Source organism: Panulirus ornatus, chromosome 10 (genome assembly GCF_036320965.1).
Source record: "Panulirus ornatus isolate Po-2019 chromosome 10, ASM3632096v1, whole genome shotgun sequence".
Classification (NCBI taxonomy): domain Eukaryota; kingdom Metazoa; phylum Arthropoda; class Malacostraca; order Decapoda; family Palinuridae; genus Panulirus; species Panulirus ornatus.
In genome coordinates, this window is record NC_092233.1 from 43,253,646 (window position 1) to 43,277,548 (window position 23,903).

The 23,903-nt window shown below is 40.7% G+C and overlaps 1 protein-coding gene across 1 annotated transcript in view; it reads right to left on the bottom strand.

The window, feature by feature from the left end:
* Window positions 1-23,903, bottom strand: part of LOC139750921 (low-density lipoprotein receptor-like) — a 93,599-nt gene that overhangs the window by 21,053 nt on the left and 48,643 nt on the right. The window contains exons 7-13 of the mRNA XM_071665813.1: window positions 19,432-19,559; window positions 17,886-18,027; window positions 17,535-17,697; window positions 17,134-17,274; window positions 9,509-9,727; window positions 9,068-9,281; window positions 8,263-8,415 (exon numbers count right to left, since the gene is read on the bottom strand). Of these exons, the coding sequence (XP_071521914.1) occupies window positions 8,263-8,415; window positions 9,068-9,281; window positions 9,509-9,727; window positions 17,134-17,274; window positions 17,535-17,697; window positions 17,886-18,027; window positions 19,432-19,559 (1,160 nt within the window). The remainder of the gene's footprint in view (window positions 1-8,262; window positions 8,416-9,067; window positions 9,282-9,508; window positions 9,728-17,133; window positions 17,275-17,534; window positions 17,698-17,885; window positions 18,028-19,431; window positions 19,560-23,903) is intronic.

Here is a 23,903-nt window from a genome sequence, read left to right on the forward strand (position 1 = left end):
TGAATCAGCCACCAGCGCTGTATCATCAGCGAACAGCAACTGACTCACTTCCCAAGCTCTCTCATCCCCAACAGACTTCATACTTGCCCCTCTTTCCAAAACTCTTGCATTTACCTCCCTAACAACCCCATCCATAAACAAATTAAACAACCATGGAGACATCACACATCCCTGCCGCAAACCTACATTCACTGAGAACAAATCACTTTCCTCTCTTCCTACACGTACACATGCCTTACATCCTCGATAAAAACTTTTCACTGCTTCTAACAACTTTCCTCCCACACCATATATATATATATATATATATATATATATATATATATATATATATATATATATATATATATATATATATATATATTTTTTTTTTTTTTTTCATACTATTCGCTATTTCCCACGACAGCGAGGTAGCGTTAAAAACAGAGGACTGGGCCTTTGAGGGAATATCCTCACCTGGACCTCTTCTCTGTTCCTTCTTTTGGAAAATTAAAAAAAAAAAAAAAAAAAAAACGAGAGGGGAGGATTTCCAGCCCCCCGCTCCCTTCCCTTTTAGTCGCCTTCTACGACACGCAGGGAATACGTGGGAAGTATTCTTTCTCCCCTATCCCCAGGGAATATATATATATATATACATATATGTTATCCCTATCCCCAGGGGATAGGGGAGAAAGAATACTTCCCACGTATTCCCTGCATGTCGTAGAAGGCGACTAAAAGGGAAGGGAGCGGGGGGGGCTGGAAATCCTCCCCTCTCATTTCTTATTTTAATTTTCCAAAAGAAGGAACAGAGAAGGGGGCCAGGTGAGGATATTCCCTCAAAGGCCCAGTCCTCTGTTCTTAACGCTACCTTGCTAATGCGGGAAATGGCGAATAGTATGAAAGAAGGAAAAGATATATATATATATATATATATATATATATATATATATATATATATATATATATATATATATATATATATATATTTTTTAACTTTCTAAAATGGGAAACAGAAGAAGGAGTCACGCGGGGAGTGCTCATCCTCCTCGAAGGCTCAGACTGGGGTGTCTAAATGTGTGTGGATGTAACCAAGATGTGAAAAAAGGAGAGATAGGTAGTATGTTTGAGGAAAGGAACCTGGATGTTTTGGCTCTGAGTGAAACGAAGCTCAAGGGTAAAGGGGAAAAGTGGTTTGGGAATGTCTTGGCAGTAAAGTCAGGGGTTAGTGAGAGGACAAGAGCAAGGGAAGGAGTAGCAGTACTCCTGAAACAGGAGTTGTGGGAGTATGTGATAGAATGTAAGAAAGTAAATTCTCGATTAATATGGGTAAAACTGAAAGTTGATGGAGAGAGATGGGTGATTATTGGTGCATATGGACCTGGGCATGAGAAGAAAGATCATGAGAGGCAAGTGTTTTGGGAGCAGCTGAATGAGTGTGTTAGTGGTTTTGATGCACGAGACCGGGTTATAGTGATGGGTGATTTGAATGCAAAGGTGAGTAATGTGGCAGTTGAGGGAATAATCTGTATACATGGGGTGTTCAGTGTTGTAAATGGAAATGGTGAAGAGCTTGTAGATTTATGTGCTGAAAAAGGACTGGTGATTGGGAATACCTGGTTTAAAAAGCGAGATATACATAAGTATACGTATGTAAGTAGGAGAGATGGCCAGAGAGCGTTATTGGATTATGTGTTAATTGACAGGCGCACGAAAGAGAGACTTTTGGATGTTAATGTGCTGAGAGGTGCAACTGGAGGATTGTCTGATCATTATCTTGTGGAGGCTAAGGTGAAGATTTGTATGGGTTTTCAGAAAAGAAGAGTGAATGTTGGGGTGAAGAGGGTGGTGAGAGTAAGTGAGCTTGGGAAGGAGACTTGTGCGAGGAAGTACCAGGAGAGACTGAGTACAGAATGGAAAAAGGTGAGAACAATGGAAGTAAGGGGAGTGGGGGAGGAATGGGATGTATTTAGGGAATCAGTGATGGACTGCGCAAAAGATGCTTGTGGCATGAGAAGAGTGGGAGGTGGGTTGATTAGAAAGGGTAGTGAGTGGTGGGATGAAGAGGTAAGATTATTAGTGAAAGAGAAGAGAGAGGCATTTGGACAATTTTTGCAGGGAAAAAAAGCAATTGAGCGGGAGATGTATATAAGAAAGAGACACAAGGTCAAGAGAAAGGTGCAAGAGGTGAAAAAGAGGGCAAATGAGAGTTGGGGTGAGAGAGTATCATTAAATTTTAGGGAGAATAAAAAGATGTTCTGGAAGGAGGTAAATAAAGTGCGTAAGACAAGGGAGCAAATGGGAACTTCAGTGAAGGGCGCAAATGGGGAGGTGATAACAAGTAGTGGTGATGTGAGGAGATGGAGTGAGTATTTTGAAGGTTTGTTGAATGTGTTTGATGATAGAGTGGCAGATATAGGGTGTTTTGGTCGAGGTGGTGTGCAAAGTGAGAGGGTTAGGGAAAATGATTTGGTAAACAGAGAAGAGGTAGTAAAAGCTTTGCAGAAGATGAAAGCTGGCAAGGCAGCAGGTTTGGATGGTATTGCAGTGGAATTTATTAAAAAAGGGGGTGACTGTATTATTGACTGGTTGGTAAGGTTATTTAATGTATGTATGACTCATGGTGAGGTGTCTGAGGATTGGCGGAATGCGTGCATAGTGCCATTGTACAAAGGCAAAGGGGATAAGAGTGAGCGCTCAAATTACAGAGGTATAAGTTTGTTGAGTATTCCTGGTAAATTATATGGGAGGGTATTGATTGAGAGGGTGAAGGCATGTACAGAGCATCAGACTGGGGAAGAGCAGTGTGGTTTCAGAAGTGGTAGAGGATGTGTGGATCAGGTGTTTGCTTTGAAGAATGTATGTGAGAAATACTTAGAAAAGCAAATGGATTTGTATGTAGCATTTATGGATCTGGAGAAGGCATATGATAGAGTTGATAGAGATGCTCTGTGGAAGGTATTAAGAATATATGGTGTGGGAGGCAAGTTGTTAGAAGCAGTGAAAAGTTTTTATCGAGGATGTAAGGCATGTGTACGTGTAGGAAGAGAGGAAAGTGATTGGTTCTTAGTGAATGTAGGTTTGCGGCAGGGGTGTGTGATGTCTCCATGGTTGTTTAATTTGTTTATGGATGGGGTTGTTAGGGAGGTAAATGCAAGAGTTTTGGAAAGAGGGGCAAGTATGAAGTCTGTTGTGGATGAGAGAGCTTGGAAAGTGAGTCAGTTGTTGTTCGCTGATGATACAGCGCTGGTGGCTGATTCATGTGAGAAACTGCAGAAGCTGGTGACTGAGTTTGGTAAAGTGTGTGAAAGAAGAAAGTTAAGAGTAAATGTGAATAAGAGCAAGGTTATTAGGTACAGTAAGGTTGAGGGTTAAGTCAATTGGGAGGTAAGTTTGAATGGAGAAAAACTGGAGGAAGTAAAGTGTTTTAGATATCTGGGAGTGGATCTGGCAGTGGATGGAACCATGGAAGCGGAAGTGGATCATAGGGTGGGGGAGGGGGCGAAAATCCTGGGAGCCTTGAAGAATGTGTGGAAGTCGAGAACATTATCTAGGAAAGCAAAAATGGGTATGTTTGAAGGAATAGTGGTTCCAACAATGTTGTAAGGTTGCGAGGCATGGGCTATGGATAGAGTTGTGCGCAGGAGGATGGATGTGCTGGAAATGAGATGTTTGAGGGCAATGTGTGGTGTGAGGTGGTTAGATCGAGTAAGTAACGTAAGGGTAAGAGAGATGTGTGGAAATAAAAAGAGTGTGGTTGAGAGAGCAGAAGAGGGTGTTTTGAAATGGTTTGGGCACATGGAGAGAATGAGTGAGGAAAGATTGACCAAGAGGATATATGTGTCGGAGGTGGAGGGAACGAGGAGAAGAGGGAGACCAAATTGGAGGTGGAAAGATGGAGTGAAAAAGATTTTGTGTGATCGGGGCCTGAACATGCAGGAGGGTGAAAGGAGGGCAAGGAATAGAGTAAATTGGATCAATGTGGTATACCGGGGTTGACGTGCTGTCAGTGGATTGAATCAGGGCATGTGAAGCGTCTGGGGTAAACCATGGAAAGCTGTGTAGGTATGCATATTTGCGTGTGTGGACGTATGTATATACATGTGTATGGGGGGGGTGTTGGGCCATTTCTTTCGTCTGTTTCCTTGCGCTACCTCGCAAACGCGGGAGACAGCGACAAAGTATAATAAAAAATAAAAAAATAATATATATATATATATATATATATATATATATATATATATATATATATAGGTGAATGCAAGAGTTTTGGAAAGAGGGGCAAGTATGAAGTCTGTTGTGGATGAGAGAGCTTGGGAAGTGAGTCATTTGTTGTTCGCTGATGATACAGCGCTGGTGGCTGATTCATGTGAGAAACTGCAGAAGTTGGTGACTGAGTTTGGTAAAGTGTGTGAAAGAAGAAAGTTAAGAGTAAATGTGAATAAGAGCAAGGTTATTAGGTACAGTAGGGTTGAGGGTCAAGTCAACTGGGAGGTAAGTTTGAATGGAGAAAAACTGGAGGAAGTAAAGTGTTTTAGATATCTGGGAGTGGATCTGGCAGCGGATGGAACCATGGAAGCGGAAGTGAATGATTGGGTGGGGGAGGGGGCGAAAATCCTGGGAGCCTTGAAGAATGTGTGGAAGTCGAGAACATTATCTCAGAAAGCAAAAATGGCTATGTTTGAAGGAATAGTGGTTCCAACAATGTTGTATGGTTGCGAGGCGTGGGCTATGGATAGAGTTGTGCGCAGGAGGGTGGATGTGCTGGAAATGAGATGTTTGAGGACAATGTGTGGTGTGAGGTGGTTTGATCGAGTAAGTAATGTAAGGGTAAGAGAGATGTGTGGAAATAAAAAGAGCGTGGTTGAGAGAGCAGAAGAGGGTGTTTTGAAATGGTTTGGGCACATGGAGAGAATGAGTGAGGAAAGATTGACCAAGAGGATATATGTGTCGGAGGTGGAGGGAACGAGGAGAAGTGGGAGACCAAATTGGAGGTGGAAAGATGGAGTGAAAAAGATTTTGAGTGATTGGGGCCTGAACATGCAGGAGGGTGAAAGGCGGGCAAGGAATAGAGTGAATTGGATCGATGTGGTACACAGGTGTTGACGTGCTGTCAGTGGATTGAATCAGGGCATGTGAAGTGTCTGGGGTAAACCATGGAAAGTTGTGTGGGGCCTGGATGTGGAAAGGGAGCTGTGGTTTCGGGCATTATTGCATGACAGCTAGAGACTAAGTGTGAACGAATGGGGCCTTTGTTGTCTTTTCTTAGCGCTACCTCACACACATGAGGGGGGAGGGGGATGGTATTCTATGTGTGGCGAGGTGGCGATGGGAATGAATAAAGGCAGTCAGTGTGAATTGTGTGCATGGGTATATATGTATGTGTCTGTGTGTGTATATATATGTGTACATTGAGATGTATAGGTATGTATATTTGCGTGTGTGGACGTGTATGTGTATATATGTGTATGGGAGTGAGTTGGGCCATTTCTTTCGTCTGTTTCCTTGCGCTACCTCGCAAACGCGGGAGACAGCGACAAAGCAAAATAAAAAAAAGTGATTGGTTCTCAGTGAATGTAGGTTTGCGGCAGGGGTGTGTGATGTCTCCATGGTTGTTTAATTTGTTTATGGATGGGGTTGTTAGGGAGGTAAATGCAAGAGTTTTGGAAAGAGGGGCAAGTATGAAGTCTGTTGGGGATGAGAGAGCTTGGGAAGTGAGTCAGTTGTTGTTCGCTGATGATACAGCGCTGGTGGCTGATTCATGTGAGAAACTGCAGAAGCTGGTGACTGAGTTTGGTAAAGTGTGTGGAAGAAGAAAGTTAAGAATAAATGTGAATAAAAGCAAGGTTATTAGGTACAGTAGGGTTGAGGATCAAGTCAATTGGGAGGTGAGTTTGAATGGAGAAAAACTGGAGGAAGTGAAGTGTTTTAGATATCTGGGAGTGGATCTGGCAGCGGATGGAACCATGGAAGCGGAAGTGGATCATAGGGTGGGGGAGGGGGCGAAAATTCTGGGGGCCTTGAAGAATGTGTGGAAGTCGAGAACATTATCTCGGAAAGCAAAAATGGGTATGTTTGAAGGAATAGTGGTTCCAACAATGTTGTATGGTTGCGAGGCGTGGGCTATGGATAGAGTTGTGTGCAGGAGGATGGATGTGCTGGAAATGAGATGTTTGAGGACAATGTGTGGTGTGAGGTGGTTTGATCGAGTGAGTAACGTAAGGGTAAGAGAGATGTGTGGAAATAAAAAGAGCGTGGTTGAGAGAGCAGAAGAGGGTGTTTTGCAGTGGTTTGGGCACATGGAGAGAATGAGTGAGGAAAGATTGACCAAGAGGATATATGTGTCGGAGGTGGAGGGAACGAGGAGAAGAGGGAGACCAAATTGGAGGTGGAAAGATGGAGTGAAAAAGATTTTGTGTGATCGGGGCCTGAACATGCAGGAGGGTGAAAGGAGGGCAAGGAATAGAGTGAATTGGAGCGATGTGGTATACCGGGGTTGACGTGCTGTCAGTGGATTGAATCAAGGCATGTGAAGCGTCTGGGGTAAACCATGGAAAGCTGTGTAGGTATGTATATTTGCGTGTGTGGACGTATGTATATACATGTGTATGGGGGGGGGGTTGAGCCATTTCTTTCGTCTGTTTCCTTGCGCTACCTCGCAAACGCGGGAGACAGCGACAAAGTATAAAAAAAAAAAAAAAAAAAAAAAAAAAATATATATATATATATATATATATATATATATATATATATATATATATATATATATATATATATATATATATATATATATATATATATATATGGTGTGGGAGGAGAGCCATCAAAAGCAGTGAAGCGTGTTTGCTAGAAAATCAAGGTTTGTGTACGAGTGGCTCAAGAGGAGGGTGAGTGGTTTCAAGTGAAGCTGGGCTGTGGCATGGATAACTGATGTCACCATGGTTATTTAATCTGTTTTTGGATGGGGTGGTGAGGGAGGTAAATGCAAGTGTCTTGGAGAGAGAAGCCAGTATGCAGTCTCCTGGGGTTGAGAGGGCCTGGGATGTGAGCCAGTTGTTTGCTGATGATATGCCATTAGTGACCGATCTGAGAGAAACTGCAAAAGCTTGTGTATGAGTTTGTTGTGAGTGTGTGAAAGGAGAAAGGTGAGAGAAATTGTGAATAAAAGCAAGGTTATTAGGTTCAGGAATCAAAAGAGGGCGTGTGAGTTTGAATGGAGAGACCTAGGAGGAAGTGGAGTGTTGTAGATACCTGGGAGTAGACACAACAGCAACGGAACCATGGGAACTGAACTGAGACATTAGGTAGATATGAAGGCAGAGGTCTTGGGTGCATTTAAGGAATGTATAAAAAGATAGGTCACTGTCTTTCAGGGCAAAGATGGGTATGTTTGGTGGAACAATATTTCTGTTGGTGCTAACTATATGTGACTGTGTAAGGGATAGGCTGAATGTATTGGATATGAAATGTGTGAGGATAATATGAGATGTATGGAGGGTTGACTGAATAAGAAATGATACGATAAGAGGGAGGTGTGGTTATAATAGGAGTATGTATAAGTGTTGCCCTCTGCTAATGGCCTGAGAAAGGTGAGGCACTAAAGGCTAAGAAGCTGCAGTCGAGTTCACCAGTTATGGAAACTTTTGCCATGGCCATCCTAGAGGGAGTTCTCACTGGGAAGAGGCATAAGAAACATTGATATATGAATAGTTGAAGAGGGTGTGCTGAAATGGTTTGGACATATGGAGAGGATAAAAGAGGAAAGGATGACTAAAAGGGTATATACATGTCAGAAGTGGAGGGACAAAGGAAAAGGGAGGAAACAAAGGAGGTGGAAGGATGGATTGAAAATTTCTTTGAAAGCACTGGGCTTAATTATGCAGGAGGGTATAAAGAATACAAGGGATAGAGTGAACTGGAGCAATGTGGTATCCAGGGGATAATGTGCAACAATGGGCTGAATCAAGACAAATGAATTTGTCTGGAGAAACCACAGAAAGGCCTGTGGGGCCTGGTTGTGGATGGGCTTTGGTTTTGGTGCATTATACATGAGAGCTACAAATTGTGTGATCAAACAAGGCAATTTCCTTCTTCCTGGCACTATCTTGCTAACACAGGAAATGGTGAACATATATGAAAAAATCACATTGAAATGATGTTGCCTTTCTGATGTCAGAATCTATACAACAAGTGGACACTAGAATGGTACTGGATATAACAACCTGCATTAAATATGCAGAGCAGCTTCTTGAATACTAACAGATACCATGTGAGATAACTTACTAAATGTCCAGCTGACACCTTTTGGATGTCTTCCCCAGTGAATTTGTTCGCACTGTGTATTGCAAGCTGTGACCAGTCTGTCCAAAATAATCGGTCCTCAAATACTGTGAGAGAGAACGGCAAGCGAAGGACAGCTGATGAGAAGAGAATCACCTGTGAAGTAAAAACAAAGTAACTGGTATATGTGTAAACATAACTAGTCCATGTGTATATATAACTGGTACATGTCTACATATAATTGTTTTTCACACATATTCACCATTTCCCGAGTTAGCGAGGTAGCGTTAAGAACTGAGGACTGAATCTTAGAGGGAAAGTCATTACTTGGCCTCCTTCTCTCATCCTTCTTTAGGAAAAGTAGAAACTGAAGGAGAGGATTTCCAGCCCCCTGCTCCCTCCTCTTTTAGTAGCCTTTTATGACATGCAGGGAATACAGAGGTAGAATTCTTTCTCCCCTACCTCAGGAACAACATATAATTGATATATGTGAATATATAACCAGTGCTGTTACATATGTACATATAACTGGTGCATGTGCATATGTAACTGGTACATGTGTATATACAACTAGTACATGTGTATATATAACTGGTATATGTGTATATATTTCTAAAGACTGGTTTAATTCTGTATTAAACAGTAAAGTTTTCATGGTGATTTTAACCAGTATCTTATTATGCTAACACCCATTACATGATCTGTCCATTCATAATGCAAATATCACACCAGAGTCATAGCATCAACCATATATATAATTAAAAGAATCATAGCAAATAGAAACCCAGTGAAATATGTCAGTATTTACCTTAATTTGTGATCCATCAAGATCAGACATGCTGATGGTGTTAAGTTTACCATCACACCAATACAGATGTTTGGTGGAGGAATCAGTATAGTCAATAGTAATGCCATTTGGCCAATAAAGATGTGGGCTGGTGATTATCGCAGTACGGGTAGCCCCATCTAGTCCAGCACGTTCTATCTTAGGTGGATTACCCCAGTCAGTCCAGAATATGTACCTGTGTAAAGTAGATATTAATTGCATAGTCATGTATTTTTTTACATACATATGAATATCAGGTATATGTTACAGCAATATCAAGGTTTTTTATTATAATGTATGAAAAAAAACTTCCTTCTGAAACTGACTCATGTAAAAAGATATCAAAATTTGTAAGCACTTATTTGAGATGTATATCAGCATTGATACCAAAAATTATATTCAAAGGAAAACCTCACTCCTTACCCATCAATTGGACTGACAACAATAGCTCGTGGTTGTCCCAGTTCCTCATTGGCAATTGTCTTGGACCACCTAGCATCCCATGAGACCATGTGTATCTTGAAGTTACTGGTTTCAGTATAGTAGATATTCTTGTGAATCCAGTCCACTGCCAGACCATCTGCAGACACCTTATCCCCAGTCACTAGAACCTCTTGCCCTTCTGGAGTGAACATATGAGCCCTGCAAAATTCAAAGAAAATTAATTTGTACCATACACATTAAACATTAGAGAACAATAGTATATGTGAGACAATCGGCCTCTTTGAATATACACTTCACCCACATTTATACTGATTACAAAAGAAATGAATATGAACATGGGCAAAACACTTCTTCCTACCCAACATTCACTTATACTGAGCTACAATTCACACTTGTAACATATGAATAATTCTTTATGCTATGAGGAAGGCTTGGAAATGAACACTCAAAACCAAGCTGGAGATATTGATGAGATGTGAAAAAAGAGAACCTTGGTGTTTAGCAGGGTATACAACAAGACTGTGGTATGCATTTGTGATATTTCTAAGAAAGCAGGCAAAACTTACCATCATGCATTTGTGTTATTTCTAAGAAAGCAGGCAAAACCCAGAGTCACTAAAAAGTCTATTAAACTTTCAGCCAAGATTACAACTAGAGTGAGGAATTCACTTTTAGAAAAAATGGAAAAATAAAATGTAAATCAGAAGCATAAGCCAATACTACAGTATCATTCACATGAAAATGATGAAAATACATAAAACCATAGACAAGCTCATACGATAAGCCCTTATTAGCAACTAAGCTTGTGGAGTTGTGTGATGAAAATGGACAGGATATTAGGAATACACAGCATTCGAATTCTAAAATTTTAACATGAGTGTGGGTTGGGTAAAGGGTCTGGTGGTAATCCACTCACATGATAATTGTGAAAAATGTAATTATATAAGAGCAAAATGCTACATTTTTGTGAAATGTGAGGGAAACATATGCAGCAGAATCATCAGCCATCCCTTAACTTAGACAACAAACAGCATGATTATTTGAATTTTGAAGTAATAAGAGGATGTCGCCTCCTCTCATCACGCCTTAATTTCAGCCTTTGAAAGACCCTGTTTAAAAAGAGGGATGTACAAAGCTATTAGAGGATGAGTAAGGTAGAGAAGAGGGCATTTTTGAATTATGTACTAACGTCCACACATGTAAATATACATACCTTTACATCTCAACGTATACATATATATACACACACAGACATATACATATATACCCATGTACATAATTCATACTGTCTTCCTTTATTCATTCCCATTGCCACCCCATCACACATGAAATAGCAACCCCATCCACCCTCATGTGCGCAAGGTAGCGCTAGGAAAAGACAACAAAGGCCAGATTCGTTCACACTCAGTCTCTAGCTGTCATGTAATAATGCACCGAAACCACTGCTCCCTTTCCACATCCAGGCCCCACAGAACTTTCCATGGTTTACCCCAGACGCTTCACATGCCCTGGTTCAATCCATTGACAGCATGTTGACCCTGGTATACCACATCGGTCCAATTCACTCTATTCCTTGAACGCCTTTCACCCTCCTGCATGTTTAGGCCCCGATCACTCAAAATCTTTTTCACTCCATCTTTCCACCTCCAATTTCGTCACTCACTTCTCGTTCCCTCCACCTCTGACACATATATCCTCTTGGTCAATCTTTCCACACTCATTCCCTCCATGTGACCAAACCATTTCAAAAACCCTCTTCTGCTCTCTCAACCACACTCTTTTTATTACCACACATCTCTCTTACCCTATTATTACTTACTCGCTAAAACCACCTCCCACCACATATTTTCCTCAAACATCTCATTTCCAGCACATCCACCCTCCTCTGCACAGTTCCATCTGTAGCCCATGCCTCGCAACCACATAACATTGTTGGAACCACTATTCCTTCAAACATACCCATTTTTGCTTTCCGAGATAATGTTCTCGACTTCCACACATTCTTCAACGCTCCCAGAACTTTCGCCCCCTCCCCCACCCTATGATTCACTTCCGCCTCCATAGTTCCATCCGCTGCCAAATCCATTCCTAGATATGTAAAACACTTCACTTACTCCGGTTTTTCTTCATTCAAACTTACCTCCCAATTGACTTGTCCCTCAAACCTACTGTACCTAATACTCTTGCTCTTACTCACATTTACTCTCAGCTTTCTTCTTTCACACACTTTATCAAACTCAGTCACCAGCTTCAGCAGTTTCTCACACGAATCAGCCACCAGTGCTGTATCATCAGCGAACAACAACTGACTCACTTCCCAAGCTCTCTCATCCACAAAAGACTGCATACTTGCCCCTCTTTCCAAAACTCTTGCATTCACCTCCTTAACAACCCTATCTATAAACAAATTAACCATGGAGACATGAAGCACCCCTGCCGCAAATCACTTTCCTCTCTTCCTACACGTACAAATACCTTACATCCTCGATAAAAACTTTTCACTGCTTTTACAACTTGCCTCCCACACCATATATTCTTAATACCTCCCACAGAGCATCTCTATCAACTCTATCATATGCCTTCTCCAGATCCATAAATGCTACATACAACTCAATTTGCTTTTCTAAGTATTTCTCACATACATTCTTCAAAGCAAACACCTGATCCACACATCCTCTACCACATCTGAAACCACATTGTTCTTCCCCAGTCTGATGCTCTGTACATGCCTTCACCCTCTCAATCAATACCCTCCCATATAATTTACCTGGAATACTCAACAAACTTATACCTCTGTAATTTGAGCACTCACTTTTATTCCCTTTGCCTTTGTACAATGGCACTATGCAAGCATTCCGCCAATCCTTAGGCACCTCACCATGAGTCATACATACATTAAATAACCTTACCAATCAGTTAACAATACAGTCACCCCCTTTTATAACAAATTCCACTGCAATACCATCCAAACCCGCTGCCTTGCCAGCGTTCATCTTTCGCAAAACTTTAACTACCTCTTCTCTGTTTATTAAATAATTTTTTCTAACCTTCTCACTTTGCACACCACCTCGACCAAAACACCCTATATCTGCCACTCTATCATTAAATACATTCAACAAACCTTCAAAATACTCACTCCATCTTCTCACATCACCACTACTTGTTATCACCTCCCCATTAGCACCCTTCACTGAAGTTTCCATTTGCTCCCTTGTCTTACACACTTTATTTACCTCCTTCCAGAACATCTTTTTATTCTCCCTAAAATTTAATGATACTCTCTCACCCCAACTCTCATTTGCACTCTTTTTCACCTCTTGCAATTTTCTCTTCACCTCCTGTCTGGGAGTTAAGTTGTTAGAAGCAGTGAAAAGTTTTTATCGAGGATGTAAGGCATGTGTACGAGTAGGAAGAGAGGAAAGTGATTGGTTCTCAGTGAATGTAGGTTTGCGGCAGGGGTGTGTGATGTCTCCATGGTTGTTTAATTTGTTTATGGATGGGGTTGTTAGGAGGTGAATGCAAGAGATTTGGAAAGAGGGGCAAGTAAGTAGTCTGTTGTTCGCTGGTGATACAGCGCTAGTGGTTGATTCATGTGAGAAACTGCAGAAGCTGGTGACTGAGTTTGGTAAAGTGTGTGAAAGAAGAAAGTTAAGAGTAAATATAAATAAGAGCACGGTTATTAGGTACAGTAGGGTTGAGGGTCAAGTCAATTGGGAGGTAAGTTTGAATGGAGAAAAACTGGAGGAAGTAAAGTGTTTTAGATATCTGGGAGTGGATCTGGCAGCGGATGGAACTATGGAAGCGGAAGTGTATCATAGTAGGGAGAGGGGGTGAAAATCCTTGGAGCCTTGAAGAATGTGTGGAAGTCGAGAACATTATCTCCGAAAGCAAAAATGGCTATGTTTGAAGGAATAGTGATTCCAACAATGTTGTATGGTTGCGAGGTGTGGGCTATGGATAGAGTTGTGCACAGGAGGGTGGATGTGCTGGAAATGAGATGTTTGAGGACATAATGTGGTGTGAGGTGGTTTGATCAAGTAAGTAATGTAAGGGTAAGAGAGATGTGTGGAAATAAAAAGAGCATGGGTGAGAGAGGAGAAGAGGGTGTTTTGAAATGGTTTGGGCACATGGAAAGAATGAGTGAGGAAAGATTGACCAAGAGGAAATATGTGTCGGAGGTGAAGGGAACGAGGAGAAGTGGGAGACCAAAGTGGAGGTGGAAAGATGGAGTGAAAAAGATTTTGAGTGATCCGGGCCTGAACATGCAGGAGGGTGAAAGGCGGGCAAGGAATAGAGTGAATTGGATCGATGTGGTATACCGGGGTCGACATGCTGTCAATGGATTGAATCAGGGCATGTGAAGCGTCTGGGGTAAACCATGGAAAGTTCTGTGGGGCCTGGATGTGGAAAGGGAGCTGTGGTTTCGGGCATTATTGCATGACAGCTAGAGACTGAGTGTGAACGAATGGGGCCTTTGTTGTCTTTTCCTAGCGCTACCTCGCACACGAGGGGGTAGGGGGATGTTATTCCATGTGTGGCGAGGTGGCGATGGGAATGAATAAAGGCAGACAGTGTGAATTGTGTGCATGTGTATATGTATGTGTCTGTGTGTGTGTATATATATATGTGTACATTTAGATGTATGGGTATGTATATTTGCATGTGTGGATGTGTATGTATATATATGTGTATGGGGGTGGGTTGGGCCATTTCTTTCATCTGTTTCCTTGCACTACCTTGCAAACGCGGGAGACAGCGACAAAAAAAAAAAAGAAATATATATATATATATATATATATATATATATATATATATATATATATATATATATATATATATATATTATTTATTTATTTATTTTGCTTTGTCGCTGTCTCCTGCGTTAGCGAGGTAGGGCAAGGAAACAGACGAAAGAATGGCCCAACCCACCCACATACACATGTATGTACATACACATCCACACACGCACATATACATACCTATACATCTCAACGCATACATATATATAAAGACACAGACACACACATATATACACATGTACATAATTCATACTGTCTGCCCTTATTCATTCCCATTGCCACCCCGGCACACAAGAAATAACAACCCCCTTCCCCCCAAATGTTCGCGAGGTAGCGCTAGGAAAAGACAACAAAGGCCACTTTTGTTCACACTCAGTCTCTAGCTGTCATGCAATAATGCCTGAAACCACAGCTCCCTTTCCACATCCAGACCCCACAGAACTTTCCATGGTTTACCCCAGACGCTTCACATGTCTTGGTTCAATCCATCAACAGCACGTCGGCCTCGGTATACCACATCATTCCAATTCACTCTATTCCTTGCACGCCTTTCACCCTCCTGTATGTTCAGGCCCCGATCACTCAAAATCTTTTTCACTCCATCTTTGCACCTCCAATTTGGTCTCCCACTTCTCCTCATTCCCTCCACCTCTGACACATATATCCTCTTGGTCAATCTTTCCTCACTCATTCTCTCCATGTGACCAAACCATTTCAAAACACCCTCCTTTACTCTCTCAACCATACTCTTTTTATTACCACACATCTCTCTTACCCTATTATTACTTGCTCGATCAAACCACCTCACACCACATATTGTCCTCAAACATCTCATTTCCAGCACATCCACCTTCCTCCGCACAACTCTATCCATAGCCCATGCCTCGCAGCCATATAACATTGTTGGAACTACTATTCCTTCAAACATACCCATTTTTGCTTTCCGAGATAATGTTGTTGACTTCCACACATTCTTCAACGCTCCTAGAACTTTTGCCCCCTCCCCCACCCTATGATTCACTTCCACTTCCATGGTTCCATCCACTGCCAAATCCTCTCCCAGATATCTAAAACACTTCACTTCCTCCAGTTTTTCTCCATTCAAACTTACCTCCCAATTGACCTGTCCTTCAACCCTACTGTACCTAATAACCTTGCTCTTATTCACATTTACTCTCAGCTTTCTTCTTTCACACACTTTATCAAAATCAGTCACCAGCTTCTGCAGCTTCTGCAGTGAGTCAGTTGTTGTTCGCTGATGATACAGCGCTGGTGGCTGATTCGTGTGAGAAACTGTAGAAGTTGGTGACTGAGTTTGGTTAAGTGTGTGAAAGAAGAAAGCTGAGAGTAAATGTGAATAAAAGGAAGGTTATTAGGTACAGTAGGGTTGAGGGACAAGTCACCTGGGAGGTAAGTTTGAAAGGAGAAAAACTGGAGGAAGTGAAATGTTTCAGATATCTGGGAGTGGATTTGGCAGCGGATGAAACCATGGAAGCGGAAGTGGATCATAGGGTGGGGAAGGGGGTGAACATTCTGGGAGCATTGAAGACTGTGTGGAAGTCAAGAACATTATCTCTGAAAGGAAAAATGGGTATGTTTGAAGGAATAGTGTTTCCAACAATGTTCTATGGTTGCGAGGCATGAGCTATGGATAGAGTTGTGCGGAGGAGGGTGAATGTGCTGGAAATGACATGTTTGAGGACAATATGTGGTGTGAGGTGGTTTGATCGAGTAAGTAATAATAGGGTAAGAGAGATGTGTGGTGATAAAAAGAGTGTGGTTGAGAGAGCATTAGAATGTGTTTTGAAATGGTTTGGTCACATGGAGAGAATGAGTGAGGAAAGATTGAACAAAAGGATATATGTGTCAGAGGTGAAGGCAATGAGGAGAAGTGGGAAACCAAATTGGAGGTGGAAAGATGGAGTGAAAAAGATTTTGAGTGATCGGGGCCTGAACATGCAGGAGGGCGAAAGGCATGCAAGGGATAGAGTGAATTGGGAAGATGTTGCATACTGGGGTCGACATGCTGTCAATGGATTGAACCAGGGCATGTGAAATGTCTGGGGTAAACCATGAAAAGTTCTGTGCGGCCTGGATTTGAAAAGGGAGCTGTGGCTTCGGTGCATTATTACATGAAAGCTAGAGACTGAGTGTGAACGAATGTGGACTTTGTTGTCTTTCCTTGCAATACCTCGCGCACATGAGGGGGGAGGGGGTTGTTATTTCATGTGTGGCAGGGTGGCGATGGGAATGAATAAAGGCAGACTATGAATTACGTACATGTGCATATATGTATATGTCTGTGTGTGTATATATATATATATATATATATATATATATATATATATATATATGTATGTGTTGAGAGGTATAGGTATGTATATTTGCATGCGTGGATATGTATGTATATACATGTGTATGTGGGTGGGTTGGGCCATTCTTTCGTCTGTTTCCTTGCGCTACCTCGCTAACGCGGGAGACAGCGACAAAGCAAAATATAATACATATATCTTTCTTTCATACTCTATGCTCAGAGTACAATCAATGTTTGTTGTTCTTTCAAAATACATTAAACAATATGAAAAATATACAAAATCCAAATTTTGCTTAGTACTGGGCATTTCAGGTTTTTGATACTCTGTTTGTATTATATCTCTTCCCTTAAATACCTATTAGTAACATGATACTCTGTTTGTATTATATCTCTTCCCTTAAATACCTGTTAGTAACATGACTTTTCAAAATAATCTCAACATCCTGTACTAATGCAAACAAATCAGCAACTGTGAAAGGTCTGATACGAACCGCATGATCTTGTTCTCCTTTTTGTCAGACCAAACAATCTGATGACTACTGTACAAATAGTCAAGACCTGTTGCTCCTCGAGCATCCCCTACTACAGATTTCATGTCACCATCTCTCAGCCGAAGGCTACGAATATCATATCTGCAATAAATAGAAAATGGAGAATTGGAAATATCAAAAAATAATAAATATTGATAACCAAAGTTCTTGGTCAAAACTGATCTTTCATAACTCTAGAAACTTGACAAAATTCAAAATGTCATGCTTGTATTCATGACTAATTATACATTATCACAAGTATATTATCTTACCATTAGATGATTTCTATATAATTATACACATCTCTTATTTTCAAAAATTTAGAAATTTACAAAAGATAAAACATTCCAATACTATATTACCTATTTGTGAACAAGAGGAAGGGGTCACCCGATGAGACCTTGCAGCGGGTGAAATTTCCTGGATCTCTCTCATAACCAGAAAAGCATGAGCAGTGGTAGTTACCAATAGTGTTATTGCACTGCTGCGAGCATATACCAGGAATCTCTAAACACTCATCAATATCTGCATGACAAAAAGTTTTACCATAGAAAAATCTTAGAATTCAAATTCAACCAAGTATGAAACAAACTGGAAATCATCAATAATATCATACAAAAAATATATGTTACATAATCAAAAGTTATAAATGAATACTGTACAGTCATAAGTTGATGATATATATTTATTCTATTTCAGTCTGGAATATGTACCTTCACATGTGTATTTTCCATTAAGGCGATATCCATCTTCACACTGACAATAGTAACTCTCTTTTGTATCCACACACGATTGTGTACATCCACCATTGTTTCGTTCACATTCATTAACTCCACATACCTCCTCCGACTCATCCTGAAAATAATAAACAATGATTTAGCAATGAAACAGCTTCCTACATCTAAATTCTATATTTCTGGAGTTATTACTGATCTTCCTCACTCATCATGAATTTACAAGAACTGAATCTGCACATAGCCCATATTTAGCTTGCACTCTGCTAGGATTTGCACTTATGCTGTTGTGCATGACCAATATACACATAAAAAGAGGTAAACATTTATTTTATATTTACTGTATCTGAAAATGATAAAACCAGTAAAAGCCAGTCAAATTACAAATAATACGAGCATGGTAAATAAAACATGGTAAACAATATGCTAATGTGCAAAAGAAAAGATCTTCTTGTAGATATCATACAGAAGCATGACATCAGTGACAAAGAACATAAATATACCGATATTTAGACTTATTACATCTTTCAGGTGAAGGAGATAGGAGGGAAGGTATGGGGAAGATACTACAGGTTCTGATTCTTTCTTTATCTTGAACTTATTCCACACTCTGCTCTCCTATTCTTCTTTTTTTTTTTTTAAATCAATTCCCCACTCTGCTATCTGTTTTTCTTGATCTTAAACTTAACTTCACCACCTACTCTTTTTTCATACAAAGACACAGCATTGGTTGTAAATAATATAAATATAATCATAAGTATACTGGTGGTTTTATTTTGGAAACGTTTGAACTATTTATCTATCATCTGTTACTATAGCCCTCTATCATCCCAAGAGTACATCAAGAGAAATTTAGATGCAGTCATTATATAATTTCTTTCAAATGTGCAAGGTCAGTTGAGACCTCTAGCCTTCTGATGCAATCCTACTATACTCTAAGGCAGTTCATGATTCAGATCTCTCATGATTTTCATCTTCACTTTCCCTACGAACTGATATAAAACTCAGATGCTCCTTCTACCAACTCAGATCATCCAACAGTCTACATATCATCTGGGGGGTCACCATGAACACAGGCCCAACAGTCAATAGCCATGCACCTGTAATGGTGATTTTACGGGGTATTGAGAACAGAATTTTTTCCTGCACCTTCTAAGTGATGGAAAAGACCTCTATATAATGTAAGTCAGAGGATATTTACACAGCAGCAGAAAATGTTAGAACATCAGTTGATGTTGACCCCTATTCCCTTGAACATCAATTGATGTTGACCCCTGTTCCCTAGAACATCAATTGATGTCAGATGCTTAGTGTGGATTAAGGAATTAAAACATTTTTCACTATAATGATGACAGTATATCACAGTGTCGATGATTAATCATAAGATATCAGTATGAATTTCTGCAACCTAAGAATAAAAATTAAGAAAATTATTTTGCCATACTTTAACATTTTCTTTTCTATTCATATAATTCAGCATCATCAGTACCATATTACATCCTTGAGAATAAAACACAACTTTTACCTGCCAATCACCACAGTCGTTCTGACCATTACACAGACTTCTACGGTGGATACACTTCTCCTGACACATGAAGTGGGTAGTCAAATTGCACTGGTCAGCAGAGTCTTCAGGAACAGGTGGTGATGAAGCTGCATGAATACAGAAAATATCTTGAATGTAAAGAAGTTACTTCAAAAAAGCATAATCATATTATCATTGGTATTATTATAAAACCCCAGGACCCCTTCTCCAGGGGTTCCTGTAGCTTTAAAGCTGCAATAAAATTAGAAGCAAGGAAAGGATGAACTTCTTTTGAGAGAGAAGTTCTTCAACAAGATTGTACTCTAATGATACAGCCACACATGTGACTTTTAACTTCTGGTGTAATCACAACCAGGCAGCTTGGAAATACTTTGGTAATAATTTCTTTCTTTCATACCTGTTCATCATTTCGTGCATTAGCAAGGTAGTGCCAAGAACAGATGAAAAAAAGGACTCATTTACTCACATCCATTATCAAGCTATCATGTGTGATGCACTGAAAACAATGCCTTCTATTCACAACCAGGCTCCACAGATGTTTCTGTCATTTCTCCTGGCCCTCTCACATCTCTCTAGTTTAACTGACTGACAGCATATCACTCCTCTGCATACTATATCACTCAAATTCATGCTATTCCATTCATGCCTCTCACCCTCCTGCATATTTTGAGCACTCAACAACTTTTCACTCTATCATTCCATCTCTAAATAGATTTCCCCAGTCTCCACATCCCCTCCACTTCTGACATATACATCCACTATATTAACCTCTTCTCACTCATTCTTTCCATATGTTCAAACCATCCTATCTTGATGACAACTCTTCACGGCTTTAATTAGATTTCCGCTTACAACATGTATTCCTAAAACCTTCCATAAAGATCTTTAATCAAACCTATCATTTCCTGTATTCAGATCAGTAGATACAACATAGAAATCCTTCTGTTTCTCAATTATTTCTTACACAAATTCTTCAGAACAAACACCTGATCTACATATCCTCTAACACTCTTGAAACCACATTTTACCTTCCTAGTCTGATGTCCTGTGCATGTCATCACACTCTCAGTCACCACTTGTCCAGACAGCCTACAATGTACACCCAACAAACTAATAACTCTGAAACTCAAACACTTGTCTTTGTCCCCCTTGTCTTTATGCAATGGGACATTACACGCATTCCACCAATCCTCAGGCACTTCGCCACGAACTATACATCACTGAAAATCCAACTAACCAATCAACTACATAGTCATCCCCTTCATCCCCCTTCTTAAGAATATCAACTGCAATAACATCTACTCAAGCTTTCTTGCCACATTTTTCCTTACATAAGGCTTTCATCACCTCTTTTTTTCACCAAACCTCTCACTTCACATAACTTTCCAAACTTCCCAACCCAAACACTCTACATCTGCCACCATGTCCTCAAACACATTCAAGTCCTTCAAAATACCCACTCCATCTATTCACCCCATCACTTCTTGTAACTATTTCCTTATGATATCCCCGTCTGTGCTTTTAATCTTGTAATACTATTAACCTTCTACCATAAGATGAGTCCTTGAAGTTTTCTGATAATTGCAGCCCCTGCACCTTCCTCTTGGTCTCACATTTCCCTTTCTCTGTAAGTGCTGCCCATACACATCTCTTTTCTCTTTCTCTAACAACTTAACTTCCTCATCTCACTAATCTGGTTTTAGGGCATTAATTTGTTTATGGATGGGAGGTGAATGCAAGAGTTTTGGAGAGAGGGGCAAGTATGCAGTCTGTTGTGGATGAGAGGCCTTGGGAAGTGAGTCAGTTGTTGTTTGCTGATGATACACCACTGGTGGCTGATTCCGGTGAGAAACTGCTGAGAGTAAATGTGAATAAGAGCAAGGTTATTAGGTACAGTAGGGTTGAGGGACAAGTCAACTGGGAGGTAAGTTTGAATGAAGAAAAACTGGAGGAAGTGAAGTGTTTTAGATATCTGGAAGTGGATTTGGCAGCAGATAGAACCATGGAAGTGGAAGTGAGTCACAGGGTGGGGGAGGGGGCGAAAGTTCTGGGAGTGTTGAACAATGTGTGGAAGGTGAGGACATTATCTTGGAAAGCAAAAATGGGTATGTTTGAAGGAATAGCGGTTCCAACAATGTTATATGGTTGCGAGGCATGGGCTATAGATAGGGTTGTGCAGAGGAGGGTGGATGTGTTGGAAATGAGATGTTTGAGGGCAATATGTGGTGTGAGGTGGTTTGATTAGGGTCAATGAGCTGTCAATGGATTGAACCAGGGCATGTGAAGCGTCTGGGGTAAACCATGGAAAGTTTTGTGGGGCCTGGATGTGGAAAGGGAGATATGGTTTCGGTACATTATTACATGACAGCTAGAGACTGAGTGTGAACGAATGTGGCCTTTGTTGTCTTTTCCTAGCGCTACCTTGCATGCGTACGGGGGGAGGCAAGGGGGGGTTGTCATTTCATGGGTGGCGGGGCGGCGACGGGAATGTATAAAGGCAGCAAGTATGAATTATGTACATATATATATGTGTATATATCTGTGTATGTATATATATGTATACGTTGAAATGTATAGGTATGTATATGTGCTTGTGTGGACGTCTATGTATCTACATATGTATGTGGGTGGGTTGGGCCATTCTTTCGTCTGTTCCCTTGCACTACCTTGCTAACACGGGAGACAGTGACAAAGTATAATAAATGAATAAAAATACTTTCTGATTATCTTTTCCAAAGTTTTGCAAATCACAAATGGTAGTTCTGAGTAATTTCTCGATCACCTCTCTTAAGTTAGGCACATTTGTCCATTTCTACATTTTTGGAACTAACCTTTCCTTTCATGACTAACTGAGCAAAATTCTGAGTAGCCAAGCTAGAGAGTCTAAACATTCCTTCAGCTCATATGGGGATCTTCATCACAACCATGATCCTTATATGAGTTAAGTTGCTTTAATGACCAGATTATACCACTAAATAAATTTCTATTTATCTATCTATTATACCTTGTCACTGTCTCTCGTGTTAATGAGGTAGCGCAAGGAAACAGACAAAAGAATGGCCCAACCCACCTACATACACATGTATGTAATGCACACCCACACATGCACATACACATACCTATACATTTCAACATATAAATACATATATATACACAGACATATACATATATACAAATGTTCATATTCATACATGTTGCCTTCATCCATTCCTGTCGCCACCCCACCACACATGAGATGACACCCCTCTACCCCTGCACGTGCATGAGGTAGCACTAGGAAAAGACAACAAAGGACACATTCGTTCACACGCAGTCTCTAGCTGACGTGTAATGCACCAAAACCACAGCTACCTTTCCATATCCAGGCCCCACAAAACTTTTTATGGTTTACCTCAGACGCTTAACATACCCTGCTTCAATCCATTGACAGTACGTCAACCTCGGTATACCACATCGTTCCAATTCTTCAAAGCAAACACCTAATCCACACATCCTTTACCACTTCTGGAACCACACTGCTCTTCCCCAATCTGATGCTCTGTACATGCCTTGATCCTCTCGATCAATGCCCTCCGATGTAATTTCCCAAGAATGCTCAACAAACTTATACCTCTGTAATTTGAGCACTCACTTTTATTCCCTTTGCCTTTGTAAAGTAGCATTATGCATGCATTCCACCAATCCTAAGGCACTTCACCATGAACCATACATACATTGAATATCCTCACCAACCAGTCAATAACACAGTCATCCCCTCTTTTAATAAATTCCACTGCAATACCATCCTCACCCGCCGCCTTGCCGGCTTTCATCTTCCCCATAGCTTTTACTACCTCTTCTCTGTTTACCAAACCATTCTCCCTGACCCTCTCACTTCACACACCACCTCGACCAAAACACCCTATATCTGCCACTTTATCATCAAACACATTCAACAAACCTTTAAAATTCTCATTCCATCTCCTTCTCACTTCACTACTACTAGTTATTACCTCCCCATTAGCCCCCTTCTCCGATGTTCCCATTTGTTCTCTTGTCTTACTCACTATATTTACCTCCTTCCAAAACATCTTTTTATTCTCCCTAAAATCTAACAATACTCTCTCACCCCAACTCTCATTTGCCCTCTTTTTTACCTCTTGCACCTTTCTCTTGACCTCCTGCCGCTTTGTTTTATACATTTTCCAGTCATTTGTACTATTTCCCTGCAAAAGTCTCCCAAATGCCTCTCTTTTCTCTTTCACTAACGATCTTACTTCTTCATTCCACTACACCACTCACTACCCTTTCTAATCTGCCTACCTTCCACCTTTCTCATGCCACAGGTATTTTTTTTGTGCAAGCTATCACTGTTTCCCTAAATACATCCCATTCCTCCTCCATTCCCCTTGTGTCATTTGCTCTCACCTTTATCCATTCTGCTCTCAATCTCTCCTGGTACTTCCTCACAC